The sequence below is a fragment of the Varroa destructor genome, unplaced genomic scaffold, assembly GCF_002443255.2.
Source record: "Varroa destructor unplaced genomic scaffold, Vdes_3.0 BEIS01000004.1, whole genome shotgun sequence".
Classification (NCBI taxonomy): Eukaryota; Metazoa; Arthropoda; class Arachnida; order Mesostigmata; family Varroidae; genus Varroa; species Varroa destructor.
The window spans coordinates 12254669-12279134 of NW_019211457.1; the positions used below are offsets into that span (position 1 = coordinate 12254669).

General features: G+C 39.7%; 2 protein-coding genes across 11 annotated transcripts in view; one reads left to right on the forward strand and one right to left on the reverse strand.

Annotated features, from left to right (window-relative positions):
- The window catches only part of LOC111249472 (uncharacterized), a 25962-nt gene continuing 1496 nt past the window's right edge, over nucleotides 1-24466 (reverse strand). For 2 of the 9 annotated variants that reach the window (XM_022803372.2, XM_022803367.2), the window contains exons 2-11: nucleotides 9758-9897; nucleotides 7476-7861; nucleotides 7078-7200; nucleotides 6757-6978; nucleotides 4513-4703; nucleotides 4047-4171; nucleotides 3553-3743; nucleotides 2822-2956; nucleotides 2342-2504; nucleotides 1-2049 (exon numbers count right to left, since the gene is read on the reverse strand). In XM_022803372.2, coding sequence (XP_022659107.1) covers nucleotides 1810-2049; nucleotides 2342-2504; nucleotides 2822-2956; nucleotides 3553-3743; nucleotides 4047-4171; nucleotides 4513-4703; nucleotides 6757-6978; nucleotides 7078-7200; nucleotides 7476-7633 — 1548 coding nt within the window. In that variant the 5' untranslated portion in view covers nucleotides 7634-7861; nucleotides 9758-9897 and the 3' untranslated portion in view covers nucleotides 1-1809. Of the gene's footprint in view, nucleotides 2050-2341; nucleotides 2505-2821; nucleotides 2957-3552; nucleotides 3744-4046; nucleotides 4172-4512; nucleotides 4704-6756; nucleotides 6979-7077; nucleotides 7201-7475; nucleotides 7862-9757; nucleotides 9898-17315; nucleotides 17928-18028; nucleotides 18551-19641; nucleotides 19711-24466 lie in introns of those variants that run through there. The other 7 variants (XM_022803368.2, XM_086986199.1, XM_086986198.1 and 4 more) reach the window with 7 other exon arrangements.
- The window catches only part of LOC111249473 (uncharacterized), an 11264-nt gene continuing 5778 nt past the window's right edge, over nucleotides 18981-24466 (forward strand). For both annotated transcript variants that reach the window (XM_086986200.1, XM_086986201.1), the window contains exon 1: nucleotides 18981-24035. In XM_086986200.1, coding sequence (XP_086842326.1) covers nucleotides 23868-24035 — 168 coding nt within the window. In that variant the 5' untranslated portion in view covers nucleotides 18981-23867. The remainder of the gene's footprint in view (nucleotides 24036-24466) is intronic.

Here is a 24466-nt window from a genome sequence, read left to right on the forward strand (position 1 = left end):
TGATGAAAACGTATCAGTAAATGTTCGGTAAATATGTATACTTAATTATTTATTTAGGGGGTTCGAGTTTTCAGGGTGTGTTTGTTTTTGTTTTATTACTTGCTGCTATGATAAAATGCTACAGTAATGTACACATTATATTTCATACCAGTTAAATATTCTATCGCTGATAATACACACATTTACTAAACTTTCTGAGTCAGCATTTTAAAGAGGGGTCAACAAGTTTCGAATGACAAACTTTTCAATAACTGCGTTCTAATGAATCTGTATGGATGTAACAAGAGCAGGTGATATCTGTCAACAAACAGTTATCGTAACAAATTTATCTGGCAAATAATACGTTTTTACATTTGCCGCCTAAGTAAATACGATACGACGAGTCAACGGGCGACACGCTGAATGGGGCGAGATGTGCACGGTTCAGATAATTTGCATTCGCTTGCTACACAAAACGTGGGCACGCGGCCGAACACCGTCGTAGACATCATATAGTCGGAGAGCCCACTTCATCAACAGCCACTATTGTACGGCGTGGTACATTTCGATTCGGGCAAACTTTGACGCGCCGTTTGTGGCAGCGGTCATACGTTCATCCGCGGTTCTTTGTACCAGAAGAACACCAGTTCTTTTAGAACAAAACAACAAACTCAGGTGAAAAACAGCAATTTGAGCCTTTTTAAAAATCGAGCATGAATCAGTTATTATTTTCTGTCTCCATGTGAAACGAACCCCCACTAGGATTAAAAATTTATTTTTGGTTTAGGTCGATGATCTACCTTATTGCCAGTTTTCATGCAAATCGAAAGATCATCAAAAAGGCTTTAGATTTAAAAGGCTTGAGAATTCATTTTTCATCATGGCCAAAAAGCGATTTTCGACATACCTGGAGTCTTTTGGCCGTTATAAGTTTCCAAATTTGTGAGACCTTTGGACTGATATCAGCCCAAATTTAATTCTACGTGGGATTTTTTTATACGTAGAGTATTCGAGCGATACATTAAGAAGTTTACGCATATCAATACTGCTTGACGCACATAACTTGAACAGTTATTTACGGATTAAAGAAGGAATATTTTGAAAGCTACCTATGAGTGGTTCAGGTACCGAGTTAAAGCTGTTAGCGCGGCGAATGGTGGCTATATTAGACAACGACTACTGTCAGGAAGCACATGCAAAGCACTCCTTTCTATTTTTGTTTGGATACGGACTTGAAAGCGATTCATAAAAAAAAAGACTGGAATTTAGATGCCCGTTTTATATATAGAGAGAGTGGTTCAAAGGCTCTTGACAGTATATATATTGTATATATATATATATATATATATATAATATATATATATACATATGGTATGTATGTTTTGTACAGGTGTCAAGTGGAGACTCACAAACTTTCAAGAGACCTTTGAACCATTCTATGTATATACTTTCTTGTCATCTTATGCAACAACAGAAGGTTTTGTCCATGTCAATATCAAATGGTAGTCTAATCAACATTTAGGAAACGCTAATCTGAGCCATTTTGGCTATAGTCATTTAGATCAGTAATGTTTAACGCGCAAAGCATGTATTACTTAGGTGTTCTTTAAAACACTATGATTTCTTTGCGAATTCAGTTTTATCAAATCATATCGAAGATACGCTAAACTTTTTTTGAGTAACATTTTGCTTTATACTGATGTTCTTTGCTGATCCTCGATGATTTCCAAATGTATTCTAGATGTCTTAGAATTATCTTAAAAGAATGCGTATTGTTTCCTGTTGTAATGATATTTGTTCATCCACGCAGCCTCACTTAGCCAGCATGCTTCACGTGTTCGCGGAAGTCTGTACGCTCGTTGGTACAATGACCGGTGGTACAAGCAGCTGAAGTGTGTGGTTCACCAGCAGCAGGGTAGCCGATCGAAGAGATTGGACGCACTCACGGGTAAACATTGAGCCGCGTACAGAAGCCCCTAAAACTCGAAGATGTGTTATAGTCTCATTACGATGGAAGATAAGCGATTTGCAGATCGCTAAACAGACCGCCAGCAGCATCGTCGGCAACACCTTCAAGGACACCGTACAGACAGCATCGAAAACGCAGTGCGTCAGTCGGTTCTCTGCAGCTCAAAACTCAAAGCCTTTGATTACATAATCAGGGACTTGTTACAAAATTAGCGTCTTATAAACTAAGTAGAGCAACGCCTTTCAGCCCACCAACGGGTTCCCTTATTGTACACTAACACTATTTTATATGGAATACTACTAGAATGAAACATTTCTCACTATTAGACTTTTTCATACATTTATCACATTATGAATAATAGCTGACCCTCCAAATTGCATATATTGTACTTACAGTAGTGATTACATAGCCGAGCAGGACAAGGATTGAGGCAAACACGACGAAAGCCATTAACCACAGGGAATCTCTACCCCAAGGATAGCGAAGCAATCCCTCGGCAAAAGGTTCCAGAAGGGAACGATACAATGACAGGACTACGTTCCCTATTAAAAATAACCTACAAAAAAGTGTATTTTTTCCATTATTATTAATATTATTATCATCATTTCTTCTCTTATAATGTATAATGGACATGAGTGTATGTGCCAAGCATATGTCTAAGAAACGACGACATCGATAGGTAAATCTTTTCTTTTAGTAGTTATTTCAAAACGAAATAATGGATTGACGACATTTGAACCTCTGCCGATATAATGAGAACTCACGATTAGTACGCATGTTGGTTACGAACGGGTGAGTCGAAAGGCATGAGAAGCACTCAAACACTGAGTATTTTTATTCAAAGCAACAGCTATATATATATATATGTAGTACCTCTGCTCGTCAGGCTGTTGCTGAATGGATGGGCATGACGACGTTGACGAGAACCTATTCAACAATTCGTAAGGACAACAGCAGGCCGAAGAGGGCGGGTTCACGACACCCGAACTCGCGGAACTTGCCGACCGCCTGAGAGACAAATCAAACAGTTCTTCATTGGCGAAAACGAGGAGAGAGGCTCGGTGCTTCAAAACGTATTGTTTACTCATCGCCATTAGTATAAATGTACGGTTTTCTCATATCGAAAGAACCGTTTATTAATAACCTCTGACGCCGTATATTTCCTTAACCGACGGCACAATCTATTTTATTTTCGGCGAATATGTATTACATTTATAGTACGCTAACCTTGCTATAACCAAAGCTGTTAAAAGAAGTCATTTCTCGTTATTAAAAGGTTACTGATTTTCTCTTCCTTAATGAGCAAGGAACATTATTAGGAAACCCTATTTCGTCCTAAAAATGATCATTGAAAAGCAAATCTCGATGATCGAATGTCGAAGCGCTGCAACAGCGAAAGTTACAATTTAGCGTATTCTACTATCTGATACCTTCGATTAAGCTTTAGCTCTCTTCTGAAGTGTATGCTTATCGGGTAAATGCATATTGTGATAAAACAAAGAAGCCATTATGACAATAATCGTCACCACACTTTCATTATGATAGAATGATTCACTGAGTAACTGAGCCGATAAGCGGACACAGCGTTGCTGATATGAACTCACTTTGGGAAAAGTGGCGCGTCATTGAAAAGGGTGAAATCGCTATGTTGAATGGCGTCTGGTGAAACTATACCAGTCGTTCCTGCAGGTAACACTAAAGATGTGAGTGGCCAATCAGAACTACGTAGTGATAATGGTTCCAAGCGAGCCGGTAGCGTTCTGCTTTGAGGGGTACGTCCGAATTCGTCATGCGCCTAGTATTTGTAGTATTATAATTGTAACCGAAGGAAGGGGACAAAGAGATTAATTATTTTTAATCGAATTACTACAAGAAGTCATGTGACAAAGTGATTTCTAATCATAATTTGAACAATATTGATTAGTCTAAAACGAACTAGTGCTAGCAGAGTTACCTAAGTGCGCCTAGGTCAACAGCAGTCGAAAATGCTAAATTCATATGAAAAAGACGATGACAAACCCAGCGGTACCGAAGGCACGTTGCGTAATAGCGAACGGAATACATGTACTTATCTAACTCCTTCTCATTCTGGTCTCACCTGTTGCCAGTGTGCTATAGCTGATGGATTATTAGATGATGCTGGGCATTGTCGCTGTCGAAAAAAATTGTCCCATTGGAAAGCATTTGGAGAAGGTCCATTTGAAACCCAGTCGGGTCTTGAACCTAAGAGACAGCGATAAACAGAAAATCTACTATCCGATGATGTCCTTTCAGATGTCTTGCGATTAATCATTGTTGTCTCAAAGCAGACTCATGGTAAGTTACAACAATATGAATAATCGTAGCGCATCAGACACTGGGTAAATTGTGTGAAGTTAAGTGTATCCCGGAAGCTCAATACGGGCTTATTTATTAACTGCTATAATTCTTAATGGTGAGTCAATGGTCAAACTGGAGTATTTGTGTTTGTTTAGGGGCATGCATTACACGCGATTTGCTCCAAAAAGGGTTATTTGTAGATTAAGCAAACATTAGTGCCCAGCTGCGTCTATAGAAATTATTACCGTTCTCGGAAGCTGACTTTTGGATTTGCTGCTGCTGTTGGGGCGTATTAGATGAGGCAGGGGTAGATGTACTAGACAGTGACGGGCCGGAATACAGATGACTTGTCCCGTTAGTGGACAATCCAACTCGACTTTCGCCACCATTGCCACTCAGCGAAGAGAGATTTGCTAAGGAGCAAAGAGTAGACGGACTAAAACAATCAAATTTTAATTTTTTATTACTCTTTTTTTCATGTACGGTGTAATAAACTGCGACTAATTATTTAGAAAATGAAACAGGTCCCGATAGATTTGCTTCAATGTATACCAAGCTCTGTTATTTTGTGTATTTGTAAAACTGTGTATTTGTCACTGATCATAAACCTAAATCTGCTGTCTCGAATATCGAAAATCAACTCCTAATCACACAATTTTTGTCGCTACTATTTTTACGCAATTCTACAAGGCGGATCGCGTAAATTTAAAGTACACAATGGACGCGATCGTCGCGTCTTGGATTGGGACGGCCTAATATGTTAACGGCAATAGATTAATGTGGGTCCGGATTCTTATTGGCTATCTAAGAAGCTGATTCAAAGGCCGAGTATCATGTGTCTGAGATTAATGACGCACAAGAATCTAGTAAATCGATGCCCATTAATCAGAAAATAATGATTTTTTTATATCAGGTTTTTGTGTTTATAGTATGACACAGCTATGGAGAAATATTGTTCAACAATAATCCTGTGTAAAAGTAAAACCGAGAGAACCTTTTTACAGTATAAAACAAAGAGAGGAAAGGGGCATATGTGTGCGACTGTTTGTCTGACTTGAACGCGCCATACAATGAAGTTTGCCTTCCTCCATTCGATCAAAAGGCCTTGGGTTTATCATGAGCTGCATCATAAAGGTCAAGTCATCGAGCAAGTAGCATTACTAGAACATATATACATATTAAAACAATGAGGAACGTTATACTTTTTCGGATAGTATTTCTCTGATTTTTTACGAATGCTCGACGAGCTGATTTGCTACTGCCCCCTCGAGAAACATGGTAATACTTTTGGGTTGCATATCATAATAACTCATGATAGAAAATACCTTAAAGCATATCCGAAACTTCGTTTTACTTCACACAATCGGATAAGTACGCTCATTATCAAATTAGAACATTAATCTGTATATGGTAGGTTTTTGCAGCCATCTTGCCCGTATGTCACACGTTGGATTTGAAGAAACATTGATCAATTACACAGCAACATCTGCAAATATCTGGCATCAGAATTCTCCTTCTACATAGTTGAATAGCGCCAGTATACGACCTGGCAACAGCGGATGGCGTTATATTAGAACTGTTTGCGTGTCCGTAAATGTATACTGAGCATACGCATTGCTTATGAATGGTGATGACCATGTGTCTCTTTCAAAGCCAGTCAGTTACATGAGATAAACGTACGTGGCGTCGCAGGTGTAACTTAGCACCAAACGCGCAAGAGAAACTGTTTATATATTCAGTCGACATTTCGGTGCGGTAAAATAATCATAGTTCTGAATAACAGTTATCTCTTATGTGGTCCGACAAGTGCGAATATCCTCTACAATGTTCAAAACAATGAGTTGGCTTTCGAACTGAGATGGGAATGAGAAAAACTATAAACGCGAAGTGGCAAAAGACAGTACCGTATATACCGAAACATCATCGCATTATACATTATCTAAGTCGGGTGTATCACAGAGGTTCTAGTAGCTGATTAAGATTTTAAGTCGCTACTGACTCGTTTTTGCGAAACAGCCATTTATTTCATTCGGTGGATTCTCGGTCTGCTAGGCCATTTTGCACTACTGCCATGCGTGTGGTACGAGCAGGACGAGCGTCAGCGCATTTTTGACATGAGTTTGACGAGACCAGGCCAGTCATTTCGCAGGTGATGCGTACAGCTACGAAAATTCTTCAAAGTCTATTATAACTTTGATGGGTTTCGGTAGGCAGAGCTCTTTTGCGGTGAGGAGCACTTACACTAAAGCGTGCGGTTTCGACACTGTCATACCAGAAAAGGTAACTGAGCGTTGTTTCGTAAACCTATCTTCGTGTTATTCCAGTTCCTAGAGACGAAATGACTCTGCGGAAGTAATAGAATCCAAACATCTTGTGATTTGGGCATCACGGGAACTAACCACATACATAATCGAATTGAACACATAAAGCCCGCTTGGCTTTATGGTCCCGCTTTTTAACTGTATTATTATTCGATTTATATAACTTACTCAGAACGTGCCCGTGAACTGCGTCGTACCCTTTGCAGCAGCTGATAATCCTGGAGATTTTGGCCGGCTTGAGCTGGTGATGTATGTTGTGGGCATATGTTGAAAGAATTCGGTCCGGAATTATTGCCTCCGCCGAAAATTGTCCCGGAGGAACAAGAGGTAGCACTGAGGGCTGCGCTGTACGGACATGAAAACGTGTAGTCTGTTGAGCGCGTCTGTGTCCTAAAGGCAGGAAAAATACGCGGACGTGAATTAGAATAGCATTTAACATATATATATATATATATATATATTGTGATTCATAGTAGAACCAACATTTACCCCTTATCCTTGCAATCGCTGCTTAGAGAGGCAATCGTTCCTTTCCGTCGGCTTGGGTGAAACGGAGCTAGAAAAACGTCTTTCGATTCATGAACGAGGTTTTTCAGAAATCCAGAGGACCGCCTGGATTATCGCATAACGCATATGAAATACGAGTTCTTTTTAATTACCATAGAATAACAGTCTGCCCATAGCGTAGGTATCTTCGTATTTGATTCAAACTAGATCACTATTGTGCGTTTCTGTTCTTACTTCACGTCACTACGAACATTTGATGAATATCGCTACCCATCGTAGTACGAAAAGATGGCTAAATATTTCCGTACTAATATTGCACATGAACAGATATGGTTGGTGGTGATGATGAAGCGTATGACAACGCTACACTTCCAACATACCTCTTTGATTGAGGACGTTCAACGGGAGTGACCGATGCAGACCGACTGCTCTTCCTTTTGCCATCGACGCCATTCAAAGGTTGACTACTGCCACCACTATTATTATGATCGTGATAGTCATTCGATGTCGCATCAAACCGAGCCGATGACAGTATCATCTTGAGCCGAACTCTGAAGCCTTGCTTTTTAATCGAATATAGTTCGGGTAAATTGGGTAATCGTTGATGTTCAACCGCCGAAGTCCGATGCGTTTCACGTTTGGCCCTTATTACCACCTGGTCCTTACTGGGGGCATATTATTGACGAAGGTAACACACGTAGCGGTATGTCAGCTGTGCAATGCTACTGGCCAATCTCGGCTGACGATGATACTACCGTTGATGATCCTGAAATAAGGTTTGGCCTTCATTAGATTAGGAAGTGAAGCTGAAACCCATGTAGAACGTAAGTTGCACTCAGCGTGTAAAAAAATTACTTTTCAGTTGTATATTTGTTTCGTAAAACCACAAGGTGAATAAATCCTCAACGATTATCGAGTTTTCGGCCATTTTTATTTAGTCATTACAAAACCGCCGCTCAAATAACCTGATACGGCAACCGACTCCATCTGAAAACCCAATATGATGCTGCAAAGACCGCTGTATTTTTAATGTCTTTGCCCCCAAATGTCAAGCACTATAATACTACTTATAATATTATCTAGAATTTTAGAAAACTCACGGACTATAAAACCCAAAAATTCATAGTGCGTTCCAAAACTAGCAAATATATCTTCAAACACATACGCACGCCTATTTGTATCCGACGGGCAGCAGCTCTGTTTATGGTAAAAATCACTACCGCATTATTATTTTTTTTATGATTATTATTCCATTCATAGTATATTCTAAGATAAATGTTGTGTTGATTGTTTAGTTTGAACGCTTTTGATCGTGTCGCGCATCTTTGTATCCACACCGGTTCCATCGCGCCTCACTGAGATAATTTAATAAATAAAATATAATTAAACAATTACTAATAATTTGAATGCTAATATGCCTCTTTTTTTTAAAGATATTTCACCCTTCTTTTTCGTGCGAAAGGGGGAAGGCTTGCACGAACTCAGCAGGTTGCTTATATAAGCAATGCGTCCCATGCGCATATAATCGAAGACCTTTATGCATTTCGATGACTCCGCTTAGGTAATCGTGTTTGTATCCCATGAAAAGTAGTTACCTCAGCTGCTAAGTTGGTGCCGTTCCGGTTCTACCGATAATAGCAATATATCTTTTCTGATGTGTCCGTAGAAAGCCATTCAATAAAGGCCGGCAGCTCAAAAAACTATAGATAGAAATTATTGTTAGAACAGTATAGTGCAAGTAAGTAACTGTGTAACTGAAGTAACGATGATTACTCTTAATGGAAGCTCCAAGTAACTGCCATAGAGACGGAAAAGGGACGACAATAACTCACATCTGTCGCATCTACTTGCTGAAAGCCATTCAATAGAATCAAAAATTACTTCGCGTATTGTCACAAGTCGACTAATAGCGACAACTTAATAGTCCTGTTTTTCCTAGCATCTTCGTCGTCCTTAGCGCCACTGCCGCAACGATCCCATTGAAATAAAAAATAAAAACAGCTAGTTCACTGACTGCTCTTTATATCAAGGCCTCCATTACTTATGGCTGAATATAATTGTATTATCTTGGGAGTTCGTACAGAGAAATTTATTGTTTGAGTTACAAATTGGTGCTGCCGTGGTTCCCCGCTGCACGGCTAAAATAAATGGTGTGGATCAGCCGTAAATGAATTACTGATAAATATTCTCTATGAAAAATTTTAATAATAGGTTAATAATTTACCAGAAGTTTTCACTAATCAGGCCTAATATTGATCGGAATTTGCTTGTATAAATTTGTAAAATTTTTGTACTTCACAATATTTTTTTTAGAACAAAGAAGTGACTGAGAACAAACCAAAGACCATATCATTTATGTTAAAAAAACAAAAACAGTTATAGCAGGCCATTAAGATGGACAAATAGTATACACACGTCTTTTTATTGAATTCTGTTAAAGATCACTTTTTTACTTTTAAAGGATTAACAGATATTTGTCGATCATAAACTCATGTTAAAAGATGTGACGAATCCACCATTTTCGAGCTCAAATACGATTAAGAAGAGTGTACTATGATGTGATTAGCGTATGGTAAAATGACTGATCTGATATACTCCCTGTGGCTACAGTTGCGCTAGTGCTTAACAATGGTACTTAGAGCGAGGAGAGTAGTATACTTACACAATTGGACAGTTGCTCTTAGAATTATGTGTTGGCTTTAAAGGTAGTTAACAGATGTGTCCTCGTAACTGCGTTTTGGCAGATAAATGCTCCAGTCGAGTTCAGATGGTGGATATATGTGTATCCGCACTCACGAATGTCTGAAATCGGTCAGAAATGGAAGACTGTTTTATCTACGGCGGGTTCGTAAAATTCGGGCAATGTAGCCAGTTACAATTGAACTTGTTACACCCTGACTCGTAACGGTCTTGCTATTAGGTCTCTATTGTATAGCATCTACCTTAGCCGATAATTGTATTTGGTTAAATAAGATTGAACTAGTTAATAATAATAATATTTGACGCTTGTCACAGTTATCTAGAATTATGCAGATTTAAATAAAAGTGTACAATGTTTTTGTACTATTGCTTCTACATATACCTAGAGCAGAGCCTTTATTTTATTTAATTATCGAGGTTGAAAAGCTTCGACTTTATATTAACGCTTTTTCGCGATCGTCGACTAAGTTGACTATTTGCGGTACAGTTATGTATCGTATTATACTAATAAATAGTATACATAATCATTATCCCGATAAAACAATTTTGTCCTTGAGAAAAAATTTTTTAGATGGTTGAGTAAACACAAACTTGTGATGTGATAATATATAAAATAAGATTCGTTCAGTCGTTGGGTGAAATACTTCTAGCTAATTTACATCTATAATAGGTGCCAGTTCTAAGACAAATCGTCGTAGTGGTTAGCATAATACATATTTCCGTGATATAAGGTTAAAACAATAATATAATGAACGTCTTTCTCAGCCGACTATCAAATTATCCCGCCATTGCACCTTGAATTAAAATTAACAACAATTATGCGGTGTCAACGGGATTATGTATCCATAATAAAATATAAGCAAGCAAACAGATTCATATTCTTCAACCCATATACTTCTAGTTTACTAGTCTGCTCGGTACTCAGCAAGCTCAGCTTAAGACCGGGGATTTAAAGCGCTAAGTTGAACATATAATATAAATGTCTATTTACAGCAAACCTTGAAATAGCTGCACAGATTTTAACCAAGCATTTGATTGACTGAAGTCTGCCACCAAGGAAGATTGCACAACTATGTATAACAAATATAATTAAGCAGAAGCGAAGTTATGAAGAATGCGGCGTTACAACAACGATCTTGTTCGGCTTTGCCTATATCGTCTGTGTTTACCTGAGTATTTCAAGTATCGCACGAGCAGACACCGTTTGTTCCTTAGAATATATTCTATTTCAATGGTTTTACAGTTGGTATGGGCTAGTAAGTCAAATGGTGTTGCAAAATGGCGCGGGCGAGGTCGGGGGGAGGGGGGAGGGTAGATAAAATGGCGGGTAAAAGATGGTAGATAAACTTTAGCCCGTCCTACTTTGCTTTTCTACCCATAGTTTCTGACCCGGTGAATTGGAGATGAGATCTTTTATCTGTTTTTCTTTCATTTACAAAATGTGTACACTATCTAACGCCGGTGTAACTTGCTTGTATATAAACACTCCCATAGGGTTAAATCAACTTCATTATCCTAAAAGCTGGTCGCCAGTTACCTACCGCAGTAGCAGTTATTTCTTAGCCTTTCTACTATCCCTACAACATGTGCAGTTCTTTTATTTTTGTTGTTGTTGCCGCTGCTGCTGCTGCCAATGGCTGCAGCTGTGTTTTTCTTTATTTCTTTCTCTGCTTAGCTAGCATGTGCGATGACAATAACAACACTTCAGTTTTATCTATCTTAATCTTGTACCACTTTTTATTTTCTGTTTATATGGATACCTTCCGCTGAGTAGATCTGAGCTGCAGACACACAGGTGGGGGACCATCGCATCCTGCTGTTAACAGACTAGCGTTAGCAGCCAGTACAAGCGCCGAGAAGCTCGAAGTCTCAGGCACATGACGGAACGAGGCAGGGCAAGGCAGAACTGGAGTTAACACAGGAAACTCGTTACGACAAAACGCTGATGAGTCACCCAGCAGCAGTCGTCCGTTAGCTTTTCAGCCACCAGCACAGACCACGCACATTAGCTGTCTACGTGCCATTTATTCAAATGAATCAAGTAATCAAAATAAGTTTCCTGCGAAAGCCTCTGAGGCTACATACCTGTATGAAATTTCTTCTAAACGACTGCCGGTGTTCCACTGAACACACTTTTGCAGCTCTCATTTAATAGAAATATTAATAGTGCTAAGTGAGGCGAAACGACGCATCTCTTTCATTGACGAGTTCCTTTGCCTTAGTTTTCATAACGTAAGATTTCTAAAACAATTGACGGTAAAATTTTTTGTTCGACAATCTCATCATATTGACATACGAAATTAGACTAAAATAGTCAGTTATATAAACAGTGTCTCCAAACGTGCGCAATTTTGAGAAAAACAGTAATAGATATCTCAGGACATCCCACTAACTGGAAATATTAGTTCATTAAAAAGTGTCTTTATAGCAGACAAAGCGTTGCTAAACTTTTGCGATCGTACCAGCTGCATTTTTTGACAGAATTTTTTACGTTTAGACATCTCAATAAAACGATAGCGTTACTAGAAAAAGAACGCGGTAGTAAACAATTTTTGCCGGCCTGCCATCTGCTGACAGTAATTAAGCCACGGATTAGGGCGTTCAACGTAGTGTGCAATTTGTATCGCAAATCCATTGCGATAAATTCCAAAAAAGACGCATTCTTTCTCTTACTTACTGCTAAGCTTTATGCAGATAGGATCAGTCTATTGTCTCCGTAATGGTAACTTGTTTGCCCACTAAACATAGGAGCATGTGGTAATTCAAAAGCGAGTGTCCACACACTCCGTTTGGTGTTGAGAGCCAATTGTCTAAGGCAAGGCTTAACGACCTAAGTGTCAGATGTATAATCCGGAGAATTTTGGATAAACCTGTCGATATGATCAGAGCCATACTATTGTCTAGCTGATAGAACTAAACTTGAACTTTGCTTGTGATCTATTAGCGGCAAAAGGTGATATCTATCAATAACGTATAGAAGTCGCACGACTAAGAGGAATTGTAAGTTGAACAAAAAAGCCGAAACAACGCTGATGGCTGCCCATGTGATTAAAAAGTAATCCAGAAGACCCATTGTTACTATATTCTATCATCGAGCCTGCCTTGGGTCACGCGATGAAGTTACCTGATCATTTCAGATTTTTATTTTTTCATTAGGTCTACAGCTTCTCAAACGAATGCGGTAAGAGGAACCATCATTTAAAAATCGGCAGAAGAGAAATATATATAATAACATGTATTCGTATAGCATATTATAGCCGAAATATGTATCAACATTTACGGGGTGATTATGCTAGCCAGCTATATAGCATAGTATTTAAACATTGTTGATGGTCGGAGAATCATGTACACGTTCATCCCGAACCTGTATTTAATTTCGCCCTTAATAATATAATAATAGACGTCAGCTATGCATACCTTTTGGGCACAATCTGAACGTCCTTAGGACACAGGTATTTATTTATAGGTGGCCCTTAGCTTTTACGCACGTCAGCAATAAGATATCTGGAATAATGTTCGCAATATTGAAGGATATGATGCCAAGTTATTTTTTCTCAATTATTTTACTTGGTTTCTAGCAGTGCGTCGTTTCTATCACAGTGAGTGAAAGAACGTTGAGTTTTGGCCTTTGAATGAGTAACCGCGAATCCTTTTAACACCATTCCGTGATGAAAGACACCCAGCTAATTTTCTATTACCAAACTCCGCAGCAACAACACTAATCATTGTTAGTCATCGCTTCGCTGTCTATCTGTTGTTCCAAATTTTATTTGTTCTTCTTGCCCCTCTGGGTGTGTCCGCAGACTTTGGCATTTTTTCAAGTTATAACAACGATTACTCGACGTCCGTCGTTCGGCCACGCCATCCGTAAGTGAACATCCATTTAAAAATGTCTTTTTTCTTTGCTTCACGATGGTAACTAGAGCTTTTCGCTATTGCTTCAAACGGCTAGCTACCAAAATGCGAAATGCGCCTACGTCCGTATTCGAACCTTGACCACCACAGCGTCGCTAAGCGGAGGGCAGACGGTCGGGAAGGACACAATGGCGACCCTTTTTGATTGAGTACCGGAGGCGTCTTTTGCAGAAGTGGTGAGTTAAGGAAAACATATACTGGCAGAAGGCACAGCGCCAATAGGACGGACGTACGCCTCGTATGTGAGTTACTCGAGTAAATGCGATTTTCGCGCTAACAAGGAACGACTGACCCGGCGTGTAATGCATAGTCACTCCCTAAGTTTGTCGTTTTTTACCGTTAATCAACATACCATCAAAACATCTGATACCACACAATCCGTGCAGACACGCCTATCGACTAATATCGTAAGCTGTTAGTTTGTAATTAGTTCTAGGAAGCAATTCTGTTTCAATAAAAAACAGAATTCTTTACCAGAAAAACTGTACCTGAACCAAGCGTGTCATTCGCGGTCTGTTACGATAAGCCGGCTGGGAAAAAGATTAAAAACCATTATCCTCGCCCTGACCCAAAGTAATTTTAATCCCTTTATGGTATTACACAAAAATCAATAGAAGTCTTCTTTGGTTATCAAGTGCCATTTTTTTGGTAAAGGCATAGGTGTATCTAATATCTCATTAAAGACGAAGTGCATGAAGTTCAATGCATACCGTGCCACGGGTATAGAATGCCATTCTGCGACGTTATGCACACAGGTCTTTACCCCAAAAATAATGTAATATAATATTTTACATGACTTATGTATATATTTATTCAAAGGAAACGCAATAAGAGCAACGCTTGACATAAGTCATCGTACTAAGTGGGAGCAGCAGCAGCAGCAGTAACGGCAGGTCTTGGCGGCGACAACTAGGCAAATAACAATAACTAACAGTGATGGCGGCTGATTGCAGTGCTAGTCACATATGAAGATGCTGTGAAAATCTTTTGTTTTAGCTATCGCCAAGGTCAAAACAACTGAACAGAGCCATAACAAATCCAACTTTGCTGAAATGATCTATAAATTCTAAGCATCGGAACGGAAAGCGGGCCCTGTGGCACTAACGGTGGATGCGCAATGTAATGTTCCCAAACGGATGAAGCTTTAAAATTAAGGAGATCTGAATCAGTGCGTATGTGTTTCCTTATTTCCTTATTAAGCACGATCACTTCTTAGCTATTTTTCATAAAATCTCTCTAGTATCTAATTGCGAACACGCGTCAGAATGAACTTGGCTTTTACTAGAGTGAGAAATCTATGTTTAATGTATAGATCACCGCCGCTAGAGGCTTTACTGGTGTTGTCCCTTCAATGCAGCCATTTTGCAAGCTTCGACAGCGCGCGAGCTCCGAGATGAACAAAGTGAAGGCCGATAAGCCGGTTATAACTCAACGATTATTAGAACGTTGCTTGCACAGAATAGCTACATCATGCTAAATATTTCACTATGGGCTTAAGCCTGAAACGGTTTACATATCTAGCTCAGTCGGGAACTTCCGTGTTCTGGCTTTTAACTCGATAATAATCCTGCTGGCCTATTAACGAATCAATTATTAACGTGCCTGTCTCTAAATCCTTGAGTCAATTTCCGTTGCCAAGCTTAGTCGTTGTCTAATGTTTCCTCTGAGGCGACGACGAATAATATACTGACTACATTTACCATTGGTCATACGTATGACTTCAATTCAGAACAATAGACTTCAAATCCGATAAAAGAAATTGTTCGAAATCAGCCAGCTCTCTATGTGTGTGTGTGTATAGGGTAGCTGTGGAGCTACGTCTGTTCTATCAAAACGCTTGAAACATCTAGATTTATTTTAAGCTAACCGTTGTAATAAACGCGAATCTGACCTCGCCATATTCAGGCCTTCTCTGCGCCCAGGCAGGATACATTCTAGGCGGGCAGGCAGTAAGATGGCCGACAGCCAAACAGCCTCGATATCGAACGAAACGTATCGTTGTGACCTTAAAATGGGGACTTCAAGAAAGGTGGAGTGCTCACACTATGAAAATTGTCACTAAATCACACAATCATACTATACCACATTGCTTATTTTTCCTTTGCCACATCGCGCATCATACATGACGAAATGATTTAATAACGCTCAACGCTGCCATCTGCTCAATGTGACAGATGTTCCGAAAACACACATCTACACCATAATGATGTTAGCAATATAAGCTACACGCGTTAACGCTAAGTTCTGTTAGGCAGGTGCCCTTTGCCTAACTTCCTAGTTTGGACCAATCAACACTGATTCCTAAGAAGCTGTTTACGACAGGAGTAGAATAGGCGCATTTGTCTGACACGGCATACTTTAGAACTGATGTTCAATTTTTACTTGAGTTCCGCCTTATGAATTGATTTTTGTTAGCTTGAGTAAAATGTCTAGCGATATTTAACCGACATTTTAATATTTTTTTAATATATTGTCGGTGAATTTTAAAACAGCATACACAAGGAGCTCGTGGTAATTCATGCCAGAGACACTATATATTCATACTTTTATTCTTTCAGTAAATTTCTAATGAACAATCGTTGTATGGCGCAATTTTTGCGGAAACCCATTGACAATGTTTGCAGTTGGTGGCTTCTGACCAGTTGGCTACTTGCCAAGTCTATTCTACAGAATTAGTAATTTACAATGTATTCATTACTATTCCTCGATCTGTGTCGCCCACAACCATACTTAGTGGCGCCAATTCTGAAACAGGAATGTCATATATAACTGAAGATTGTGTTGGGTGGGCCGTCGTCTGGACTGAACTGCCAGCTGAGGTTCAGTAATAGTTTCTTAGGAAAATAATCATCGTGCTCATAGTCTGAGCTTTCACATTTACGTCTTAGCCTCATAAGGAGAACACACTCATTATGGGATACGGTTTGGGATACGGGAACCGTATGGGATACGGTTTTTAATTTAACATATTTAGCTTTTTATTTGTTGATTAAAACAAACTCCTCGGCGCAGTGTGTCGAGACTAAGTTCATAAATATCAATGTGACTAAATGCATAGTAAAAGCATGTATCATCGGCCAATAGATTTCTGGCTAGTTGTCTGAGCATTGCTTACGTTGATGATTCAAATAATAATAAATGATAAGTTTTAATTATCATCTGCCACATCTTTATAGGTGTGCACATTGACCCATCTCTAGCAGTACTATTTTTAAAAGTGGGTTTCTTTTCTGTCTCTTGAGAAAGAATTGGTCGATTTCTGTTGAGGTGCTTTTAACCCATTACTAAAGTCCACCCACAGGCTGCGAGCCTGTGACATAAAGCAACCGAGAGAAATCTAAAGTGATAATCGTAATTCTATGATAGTAACGCTTCTACTCGATCCGCACATCACGGGATATCGATGAACAACAACTGCTGAGCCAAAATACTCTTTAGAAACAACAGCACCGCCAACAACCGTCACAAAACGAACGTCCATCTCGATATCTTATTAGAGTGCTCAATGTACATGTACCGACAACGCGGGAAATGCGAATAATGTACAGATAAATTAATGGCATCAAAATTGAGCATGCACACTAACGCCAAGCATCGCAACTTACCTATAGGCATCGTTTTTTAGAAGCTTTTTGCGGGTAAAGTTTATGGCGCGGCGCTCTTTTACAAATATATTCAGTACAGCAGTGACTATGTTTAAGGAGAAGTATTCTTGACTGGTACTTACATATCATCAACCAAGGGACATATCAAGTCAACTTTTTGTTCTGACATCCCTGCATAACCCTTTGCAGCTGTGTGTTCTTTTTTACTCATTCGTTGGCCTTTTTTCTGGGTCTTCGTTATATTTGATCGTCATTCACGCTTACTAATTCTACATTACAGGTCTTATATTTCTTTAACGGCTGACCCTACTAGGATGAAGGACTTGTAAATAGTTTAAAAACAATGTTTTTAATAATTCACTTCATCAATCAGCTGTGCACATATAAACGGCCTGGCCTATCAATAACTGATTATAAACGCTATAAGCTAAACGAAATGGTGGTAGGAAACTGCCGAACTCCTTCGGCTTTAACACGGTCAGGCCACAGCCGGGTCACCAGTCGAATCGCTACTACCATCATTCATATATGCGTACACAGACACACACATGGAGACGCAACAACCCAGCAAATCGACGGGCGGATTTAAGTGCAGGCACGCGCGCAGTCGTATAGTTAAAATGGCCGACAGACACACGACAATAGAGGGCTGACGATAATGGTGATAATGATATTCGGTTCAAAGATACAGAAAGAGACGGGGGGACACGCACATAAATAGGAGAACTCCTAGACCGCGTGGCGACGGTGACGCAAGCTGCCAGATTTCTAAACGTGCTAACAACAGACTAAAGCTACTGCTACCATGATAACTTGGGGAGTTTACGTGCGGTTAACTATTGTGGATTTTCCATTGGGGGCCGACGTGATTGCTCACGATGATGTTGCCCTTTCGGCGGTTCGCTGATTTACCAACGATCGGTCGTTGTAAATCTGAGAAACCTGTAGCCGAATGTTGCTCGTATGCCGGCCGGCCACAGTTGGCGTCCCGCGCACAACCCAGTCAATAAAACATGGCCTCTTTTTTTCTCCCTCCACGATTACATCAGATTGACTCATAGATCCTCCAGTGCTACTCGTAGCCACACTTTCTCACCGCAAACTCAGATATGTTCAGCTGCGAGTAACTGTTACTGCTTATTTGGTCGTCATCGACCTGCACATGCAGCTTTGCTCCGAATCTGCGAGACCGATGAACGTTCGATAAGCCACGGGTTGTTAGGAACTTCGATTGCTTTGTTTATTTCTGTCATTATTGAAGTGCGCCTCATACGTCAGCAGAAAATATCGAACAGCTGAGCCTGCCGACTAACGGCTGCCTCCAACATCAAAACAACGCGCACACGAATGGTGTCAGCTTGTCCTGTCCGCATCTCCTCACAGTCTTACTTGGTGAAACTGTCTCAAATTTCGTTACTGCTGCTGGTGCCAAGGGCAGCGCGGGACCACAAAGGGCCACAAACAGAATGATTGAAGGGGCAGATGAAAGGGCAACAGAATGATTAAGGCCAAATAAATCGTATGCTTTAATATGAATAAAAGATCTAAAGGAAGCGAGGCAAATAGCCCACTGAAGCGATGTGCTGCTAGATATTCTTGGCACAAGAATGTTAAATAAATCTCAGGTCTGTCGCCGTCGCTGTCAAATTAAGTAGTCCGACCTCCGTCCGTTCTGTCGTGTTGCGCATTCTGTTTACTCGTAGAACATTCGCAACAAAAAGATGAAGAAAATGGGGATAAGGTCACATGGAAAAGGATAACGCTTGAATGTACTAAACAAAGAACATAGAAAAACGATTATCAAGCGTGTGAGCTCCCGTTCGTAAGAGGGGGTCATGTCTGAGCAAACACAAAGAATAGCAATGACATCCGCCCTCTATTGACACTTGTATACATTTCAGTACAAACAGTCACAGCAAATGAATATGCCTCACTGTTGTACGACTATGTATAAGTCGTTCTAATATATCTAGAGCAATTGTCTATATGCGAGACTTAAATGACATGGTTGCCCTGATCTTTCTGTTTTCGAATAAAAATTTCGATACAGGCTATACAAAATACGAAAAACATTTGTACATAGTGCTGGATTCGTAAGCTTAACGTATCGTATTAACTAAGTCCTTACCTTTCGGCTGCTGTGGATGCGATTTTTGAAATAAGACAGTGCACGTGGTGCTTAACCTTACTATTCGACCTTGGGGATAAAACGACGGTTCGGTATCAGACATAAGGGAATTTATATACTCTCTATATGCATGATGTTGTTGGGAATATATTGGACTAAGGCATCAAGTTCTCCGTTGGTTAAACTGCGTGTCGTTACCTCTAAAGAAGTTTTGATGACCCGATTGGAACAACGCACTGCTGAAACCAAGCAATATGGCTGGCACATCTATAAAATTTCAAAATAAAACGATCATAATTAGTCATGGATAGTTGTTTACATTAGAGCCACGGTAACCATGCGAATTAAGCACACTTCATTGACATAAGATAACACTTTTTATCAAAACTTTACGCAGATCTAGAAAATAAGCGAATAATAGTCTTTGATCTAGCCAGCTTGAGTGAAAATGCCTATAAAGCATCCTCTTCCTCAACAACAGTTACGAACCTTCTTCTTTTAAAGATAACGAGTATTTTCACTTTCGATTTGCTGTCTCGATTCCTTTGCACAAGATCACCGTAAGCTCGTATCCCCCCCGCCCGCCCCCGCCACACACACCTGGTCGTAACATTTGCCTTTTTAGGCCATAGTATAGCACAGTAAGCGTCCTAAACAGATACGACGATAATAAAGCAACGCATTGCCTCCAGTTTTATGATAAAAAGTCTTCAGTAAACACACTAGTAGTGTTTTTATAAAGACAAAAACTATTCTCGATGGTCGTCTTAAGCAAATTTTTCTTTGGGTCGCAGAAGCCCACCACCATCTCGTTATTATTGTTTTAGACCAATATAAAAGGACCCATCATAAGTATAGTATATAATATTGGAAACCGCTGAAGAAGGGATCTTTGTTGATCGAGCTCGCTATAAGCCCCCTATCATCGTTAGTATAACTAGGCAGCTTTTTTTATTATTGCTGAAGTAGAAGGATATTTATTTTCATCGTGAAACGTTAATTTTATTGCGCTTATAGTGCGATTATTTCTGCTGATCAAACAAAAGTAAAATCTTTTTTCGATTAATCCGTAACGCCAGTCCTGGAAAAAAGCACACGATAAGCGGCAATTTGTTCCGAGTTACATCGACAAAAAGTGTCTGGCAGTCAGTATTTTGCAGTAAGTACTCCGCAGTGACCTTGTAATGTCACATGTAACAATAAATAGTTGTTCAGAGATATATCACAGCATATAATCACAGAGATTCCAGTATTGAGCAGATTGCAATTGATTAACGGACAGGATATCTAATGGGATTAAATGAAAATTTGGGTACCTCTCAATGAGTACCCTTGGCAAAATCCGAAAGTGTCAAGTAAGCCCCACCAATAAGATTTGTTCAGTTAGTAATCTTCTCAATTTCCCCTAGTTATTGCTATACACGATATGGCAAGATACTTTATGGACGGTTAATAGAATTAGGAACACAATAATAATAAAATTAATTTCGCTGCTAAAGGGGGTCAAGGGACTATGGGAAAGGTCGGCTGCCGTTTCCTCTGCTGCATTGAAATATAGTGAAGAAGCCACAAACAATACATCTGACCCTAATCATGAATGACAAATCAAGATAGACTTTGGCTTAGTGCAACATGCATGTGAATGATAATGCCGTTATCCAATTTTTGTTCTACATGCGTGAATCAATTCATGATACTTTATAAGATTACACTGGTGCTCATAGAACTGCCGTCCACTATTGAACTATAAAACCGAAAAACTAACTCTAGACTATGCGCGTAAATATATGACTATGTACATCACACTTGTGAGCATACTTGGAAATCAGCCACGTATCAATATGTTAGTTACATACGATATTGGAAACGGTGGCAATAACAGCGCGTATATATCAGTGGCACGTATAGTATATATCAATCGAAGCAATAGATTACTGATGGCCACAGGCTGAATAGTTTGCTCGTACAATTGGGGTTCGCACACTTACGGGAACACCTCGTCGCTACCATTGTATATGCGCATTTATGTACACCAATAATCACACACGCGATAACATCACCGATAGGCCGCTTCATGGACACAAACTTTGTAACCCGTAAGTGAAGTTTAGTCGACCTAAGCAGCTAGCTAGCTAACTAGCTAAGACTGAGACACCAATATACGACGCTACTGGCCAGCTTGATGAGCGGCAAGCAAAGTTGTCGCAATTGGATTCTACCTAGAGGCTGTTCGAAACGTGAAAGCAGCGTGTATAGCCAGTCTGGGGTAAAAAATAGGCGTAGAAGTTCTTGAATCAGCTAACTGCAAGACACTAGCTATCTTTAGCTTGGTATTACTCGATAAGACAGATATTCTGGTACAGCCCTGACTTCCATCTATCTCAGCAAATGCTAGCAAATGGCAGTCAAAGATAAGACAGAAAGAGAAGGTCCGCACCTCATTGACAGCTTCAGTAGCATCTCCCATTTCTGCTTTTACTTCAACTACTTCATGTACGAGACGACTACTCTATTTTACGGCTGATAACAGGGCCGTTTCAAAAGTCGCCGTCGAGGAATGCCTAAAATACGTAGAACGAAGCTACAAAGTTACAAATAACGCTATTCGAAGTAAGTACGATAGCGTGGATATGACAATAGCCTCTATAAGCTTCCATGTTATATACCGCTTCCTTTTCCAAAAATGCTGTCATCTATAATGTACCTACGTGATTACCTACATGTGCATAGTAAACAACTAAACAGTTAGCAAACGATAAAACGAGCCTGCAGAGGTCCATCCATTCCTCCATGGCCAATAAGATGAACAGCGGCTATGTCTACTAGTAATGAGGCCTGTTAAGATATTCCACTGTTAGTAAAGCTACAAAATTAAGTAAGCAAAGATAACCTGCCGGTAGCACCTATTTAACATGTAAATCGTGCTTATGTATGTTCGTATACATATATGGGTAGGTCTTTGATTGCCTGAATCTCCTCAGACTCTAAAGGCTTCAGTAAAGGGTAAAAAAATTCCAACCACGGCAAATTGACGAGTTTCTGTATCTACCTGTTCTATTCTGCTATTTCATTCAGCAGTGCTTGTCTGATGCGCTATCGTGGCGTTTACACGTGCACAACTGTGGAGAAATATATATTTACTAATATAATAGACGAACATGATTAATAAAAAGGCACATTTTACTTTTTTTTTACTTGTACATATGATTTGACCTACACATTTTTAACAAAAGATATTAACAGATCAAATAATAGATACATCACTAAGAGCAGGTCTGAAACCTAGTGTAGCGGTAGTCGTTAGCACTCCGAGTCATTTAGTCGGCTCTTCGCCAAGAGCTTGCTATCCGCTTGGTGAGCATTGCACGTTTACTTCGTATACACTGAACTAGACCTGTTGTCGCGAGTTGCTACTTTTTTCTCCGTCCATTAGTCACTTCAACACTTAAAAGACCGCACAAACCGTAAGCTAGTGTTGGTCAACGTGCGTGGATTAGTTACCGGTTTCTAAATTGCATGACCACTATGGTCATAGACAGACACACGAATAGACAAACGGAATTCAGCCCATTACTTTTAGATGTTCTGTGCCATGTGCATATAGTAGTATTTTCCGTTTTTCGAAGTTGGTTGGCTTGACACATGCGGCAGATGGCTATCGCAGAAGCCAAATAGTCATTTACCAATTGTTCATTCATGTATCGCCATTACGACATGCGGGTTGTACCTACTGATGAATTCAGGTTTTGTTACAGCATTTACATAATATGATACGCTGAGTAAAATAATACCTAAATTATAACGATGCGAACACCTTGTCTACGATCAACTATGCGGAACCATATGTGACTCGACACGCCTTTGCTGAGAACCTTGTTATTTGTCCTACCCTTTTGTTTCCATACGCTGGCAATGTCTAAGTTCTGTCACAGCTTAAAAAACTTCGTTGGGCTTGGAGTTTCTTCGGAATTTTATCAAGATCATGATCAAATTAAGTCCGAGTCCTGCACAAAATCACAAACACGGCGTTTCTATTCAATTAGGGGCAAAACGAAACGTTCTCTATTCTAATTGATCTATTCAATAGTCTACCCCGCGAAGCGTTTACGTTCTTGCCTACGTTTCACCAACAACATACAAACGAATCAAATCCTATACTATATAAAGACAAAATTACAACTACGCTATGAATAAAATGGATACGATTACGTTGGTTCGCTAACGTCAATGGACGCTGTAGAAGTGTTGGACGAGAATAAAAAATTAAGCGTCTATTGGTTCGACCTCGAAGTCACCGCGTAAGACATCACGGCTTCCTATCGCACTTCTTTAGAACAGGTGCGACTTGATTTGCGATTTGAAGGGAGAAAATCGAGACGTAAATGAGTGTTTGACACGCCCGCCCAATGCCCCTGTCTTTATGAATGGTCAAATCGCATTTAACAAGATTATCGATCGATTGCCCGGAAACTCAGATAAAAGGCAAATCCACTGGGCTAACGTTACATGAAGCGCAACACAAATGCCAATCTACACGAACTTCCCGGTTTGGTTCAACGCTACGTTACCGCGGCTTTAGATGCAAACTCGGAGTAAGTTAACAAAAAGTTAAACTTGCCCTTTTGAACTATTCAAACATAATATTTATACTAAACGGAGCAGATGATATGTCTATGCTGAATAAATATGTATCTATACCTGCTTCTGCGTTGAGAATATTTTGCATTTAAGTCGTTCAGTTATCTAAACTAGACGAATCAAAACCATTTTAGTCAAACTATGCATGATTAATACATGGTAAGATATTTTTCTTTTCCTTGAAAGTTGGCCACTCTAGCTCACCCCTATATTCTCATTTTCTAATGATATGATGTCATTCGCTGACTTTAGTTTATACAAGCGTACGGCTGACAACTCGTATTATTTCGGCTGACAAGCTCGTAAGCAGCAGCAGCAGCCTACTTATGCCTATTTAAAAGCATTTTTGAGCTGCAAAGCTCGTAAACGTGATCCGTGGTAGCTG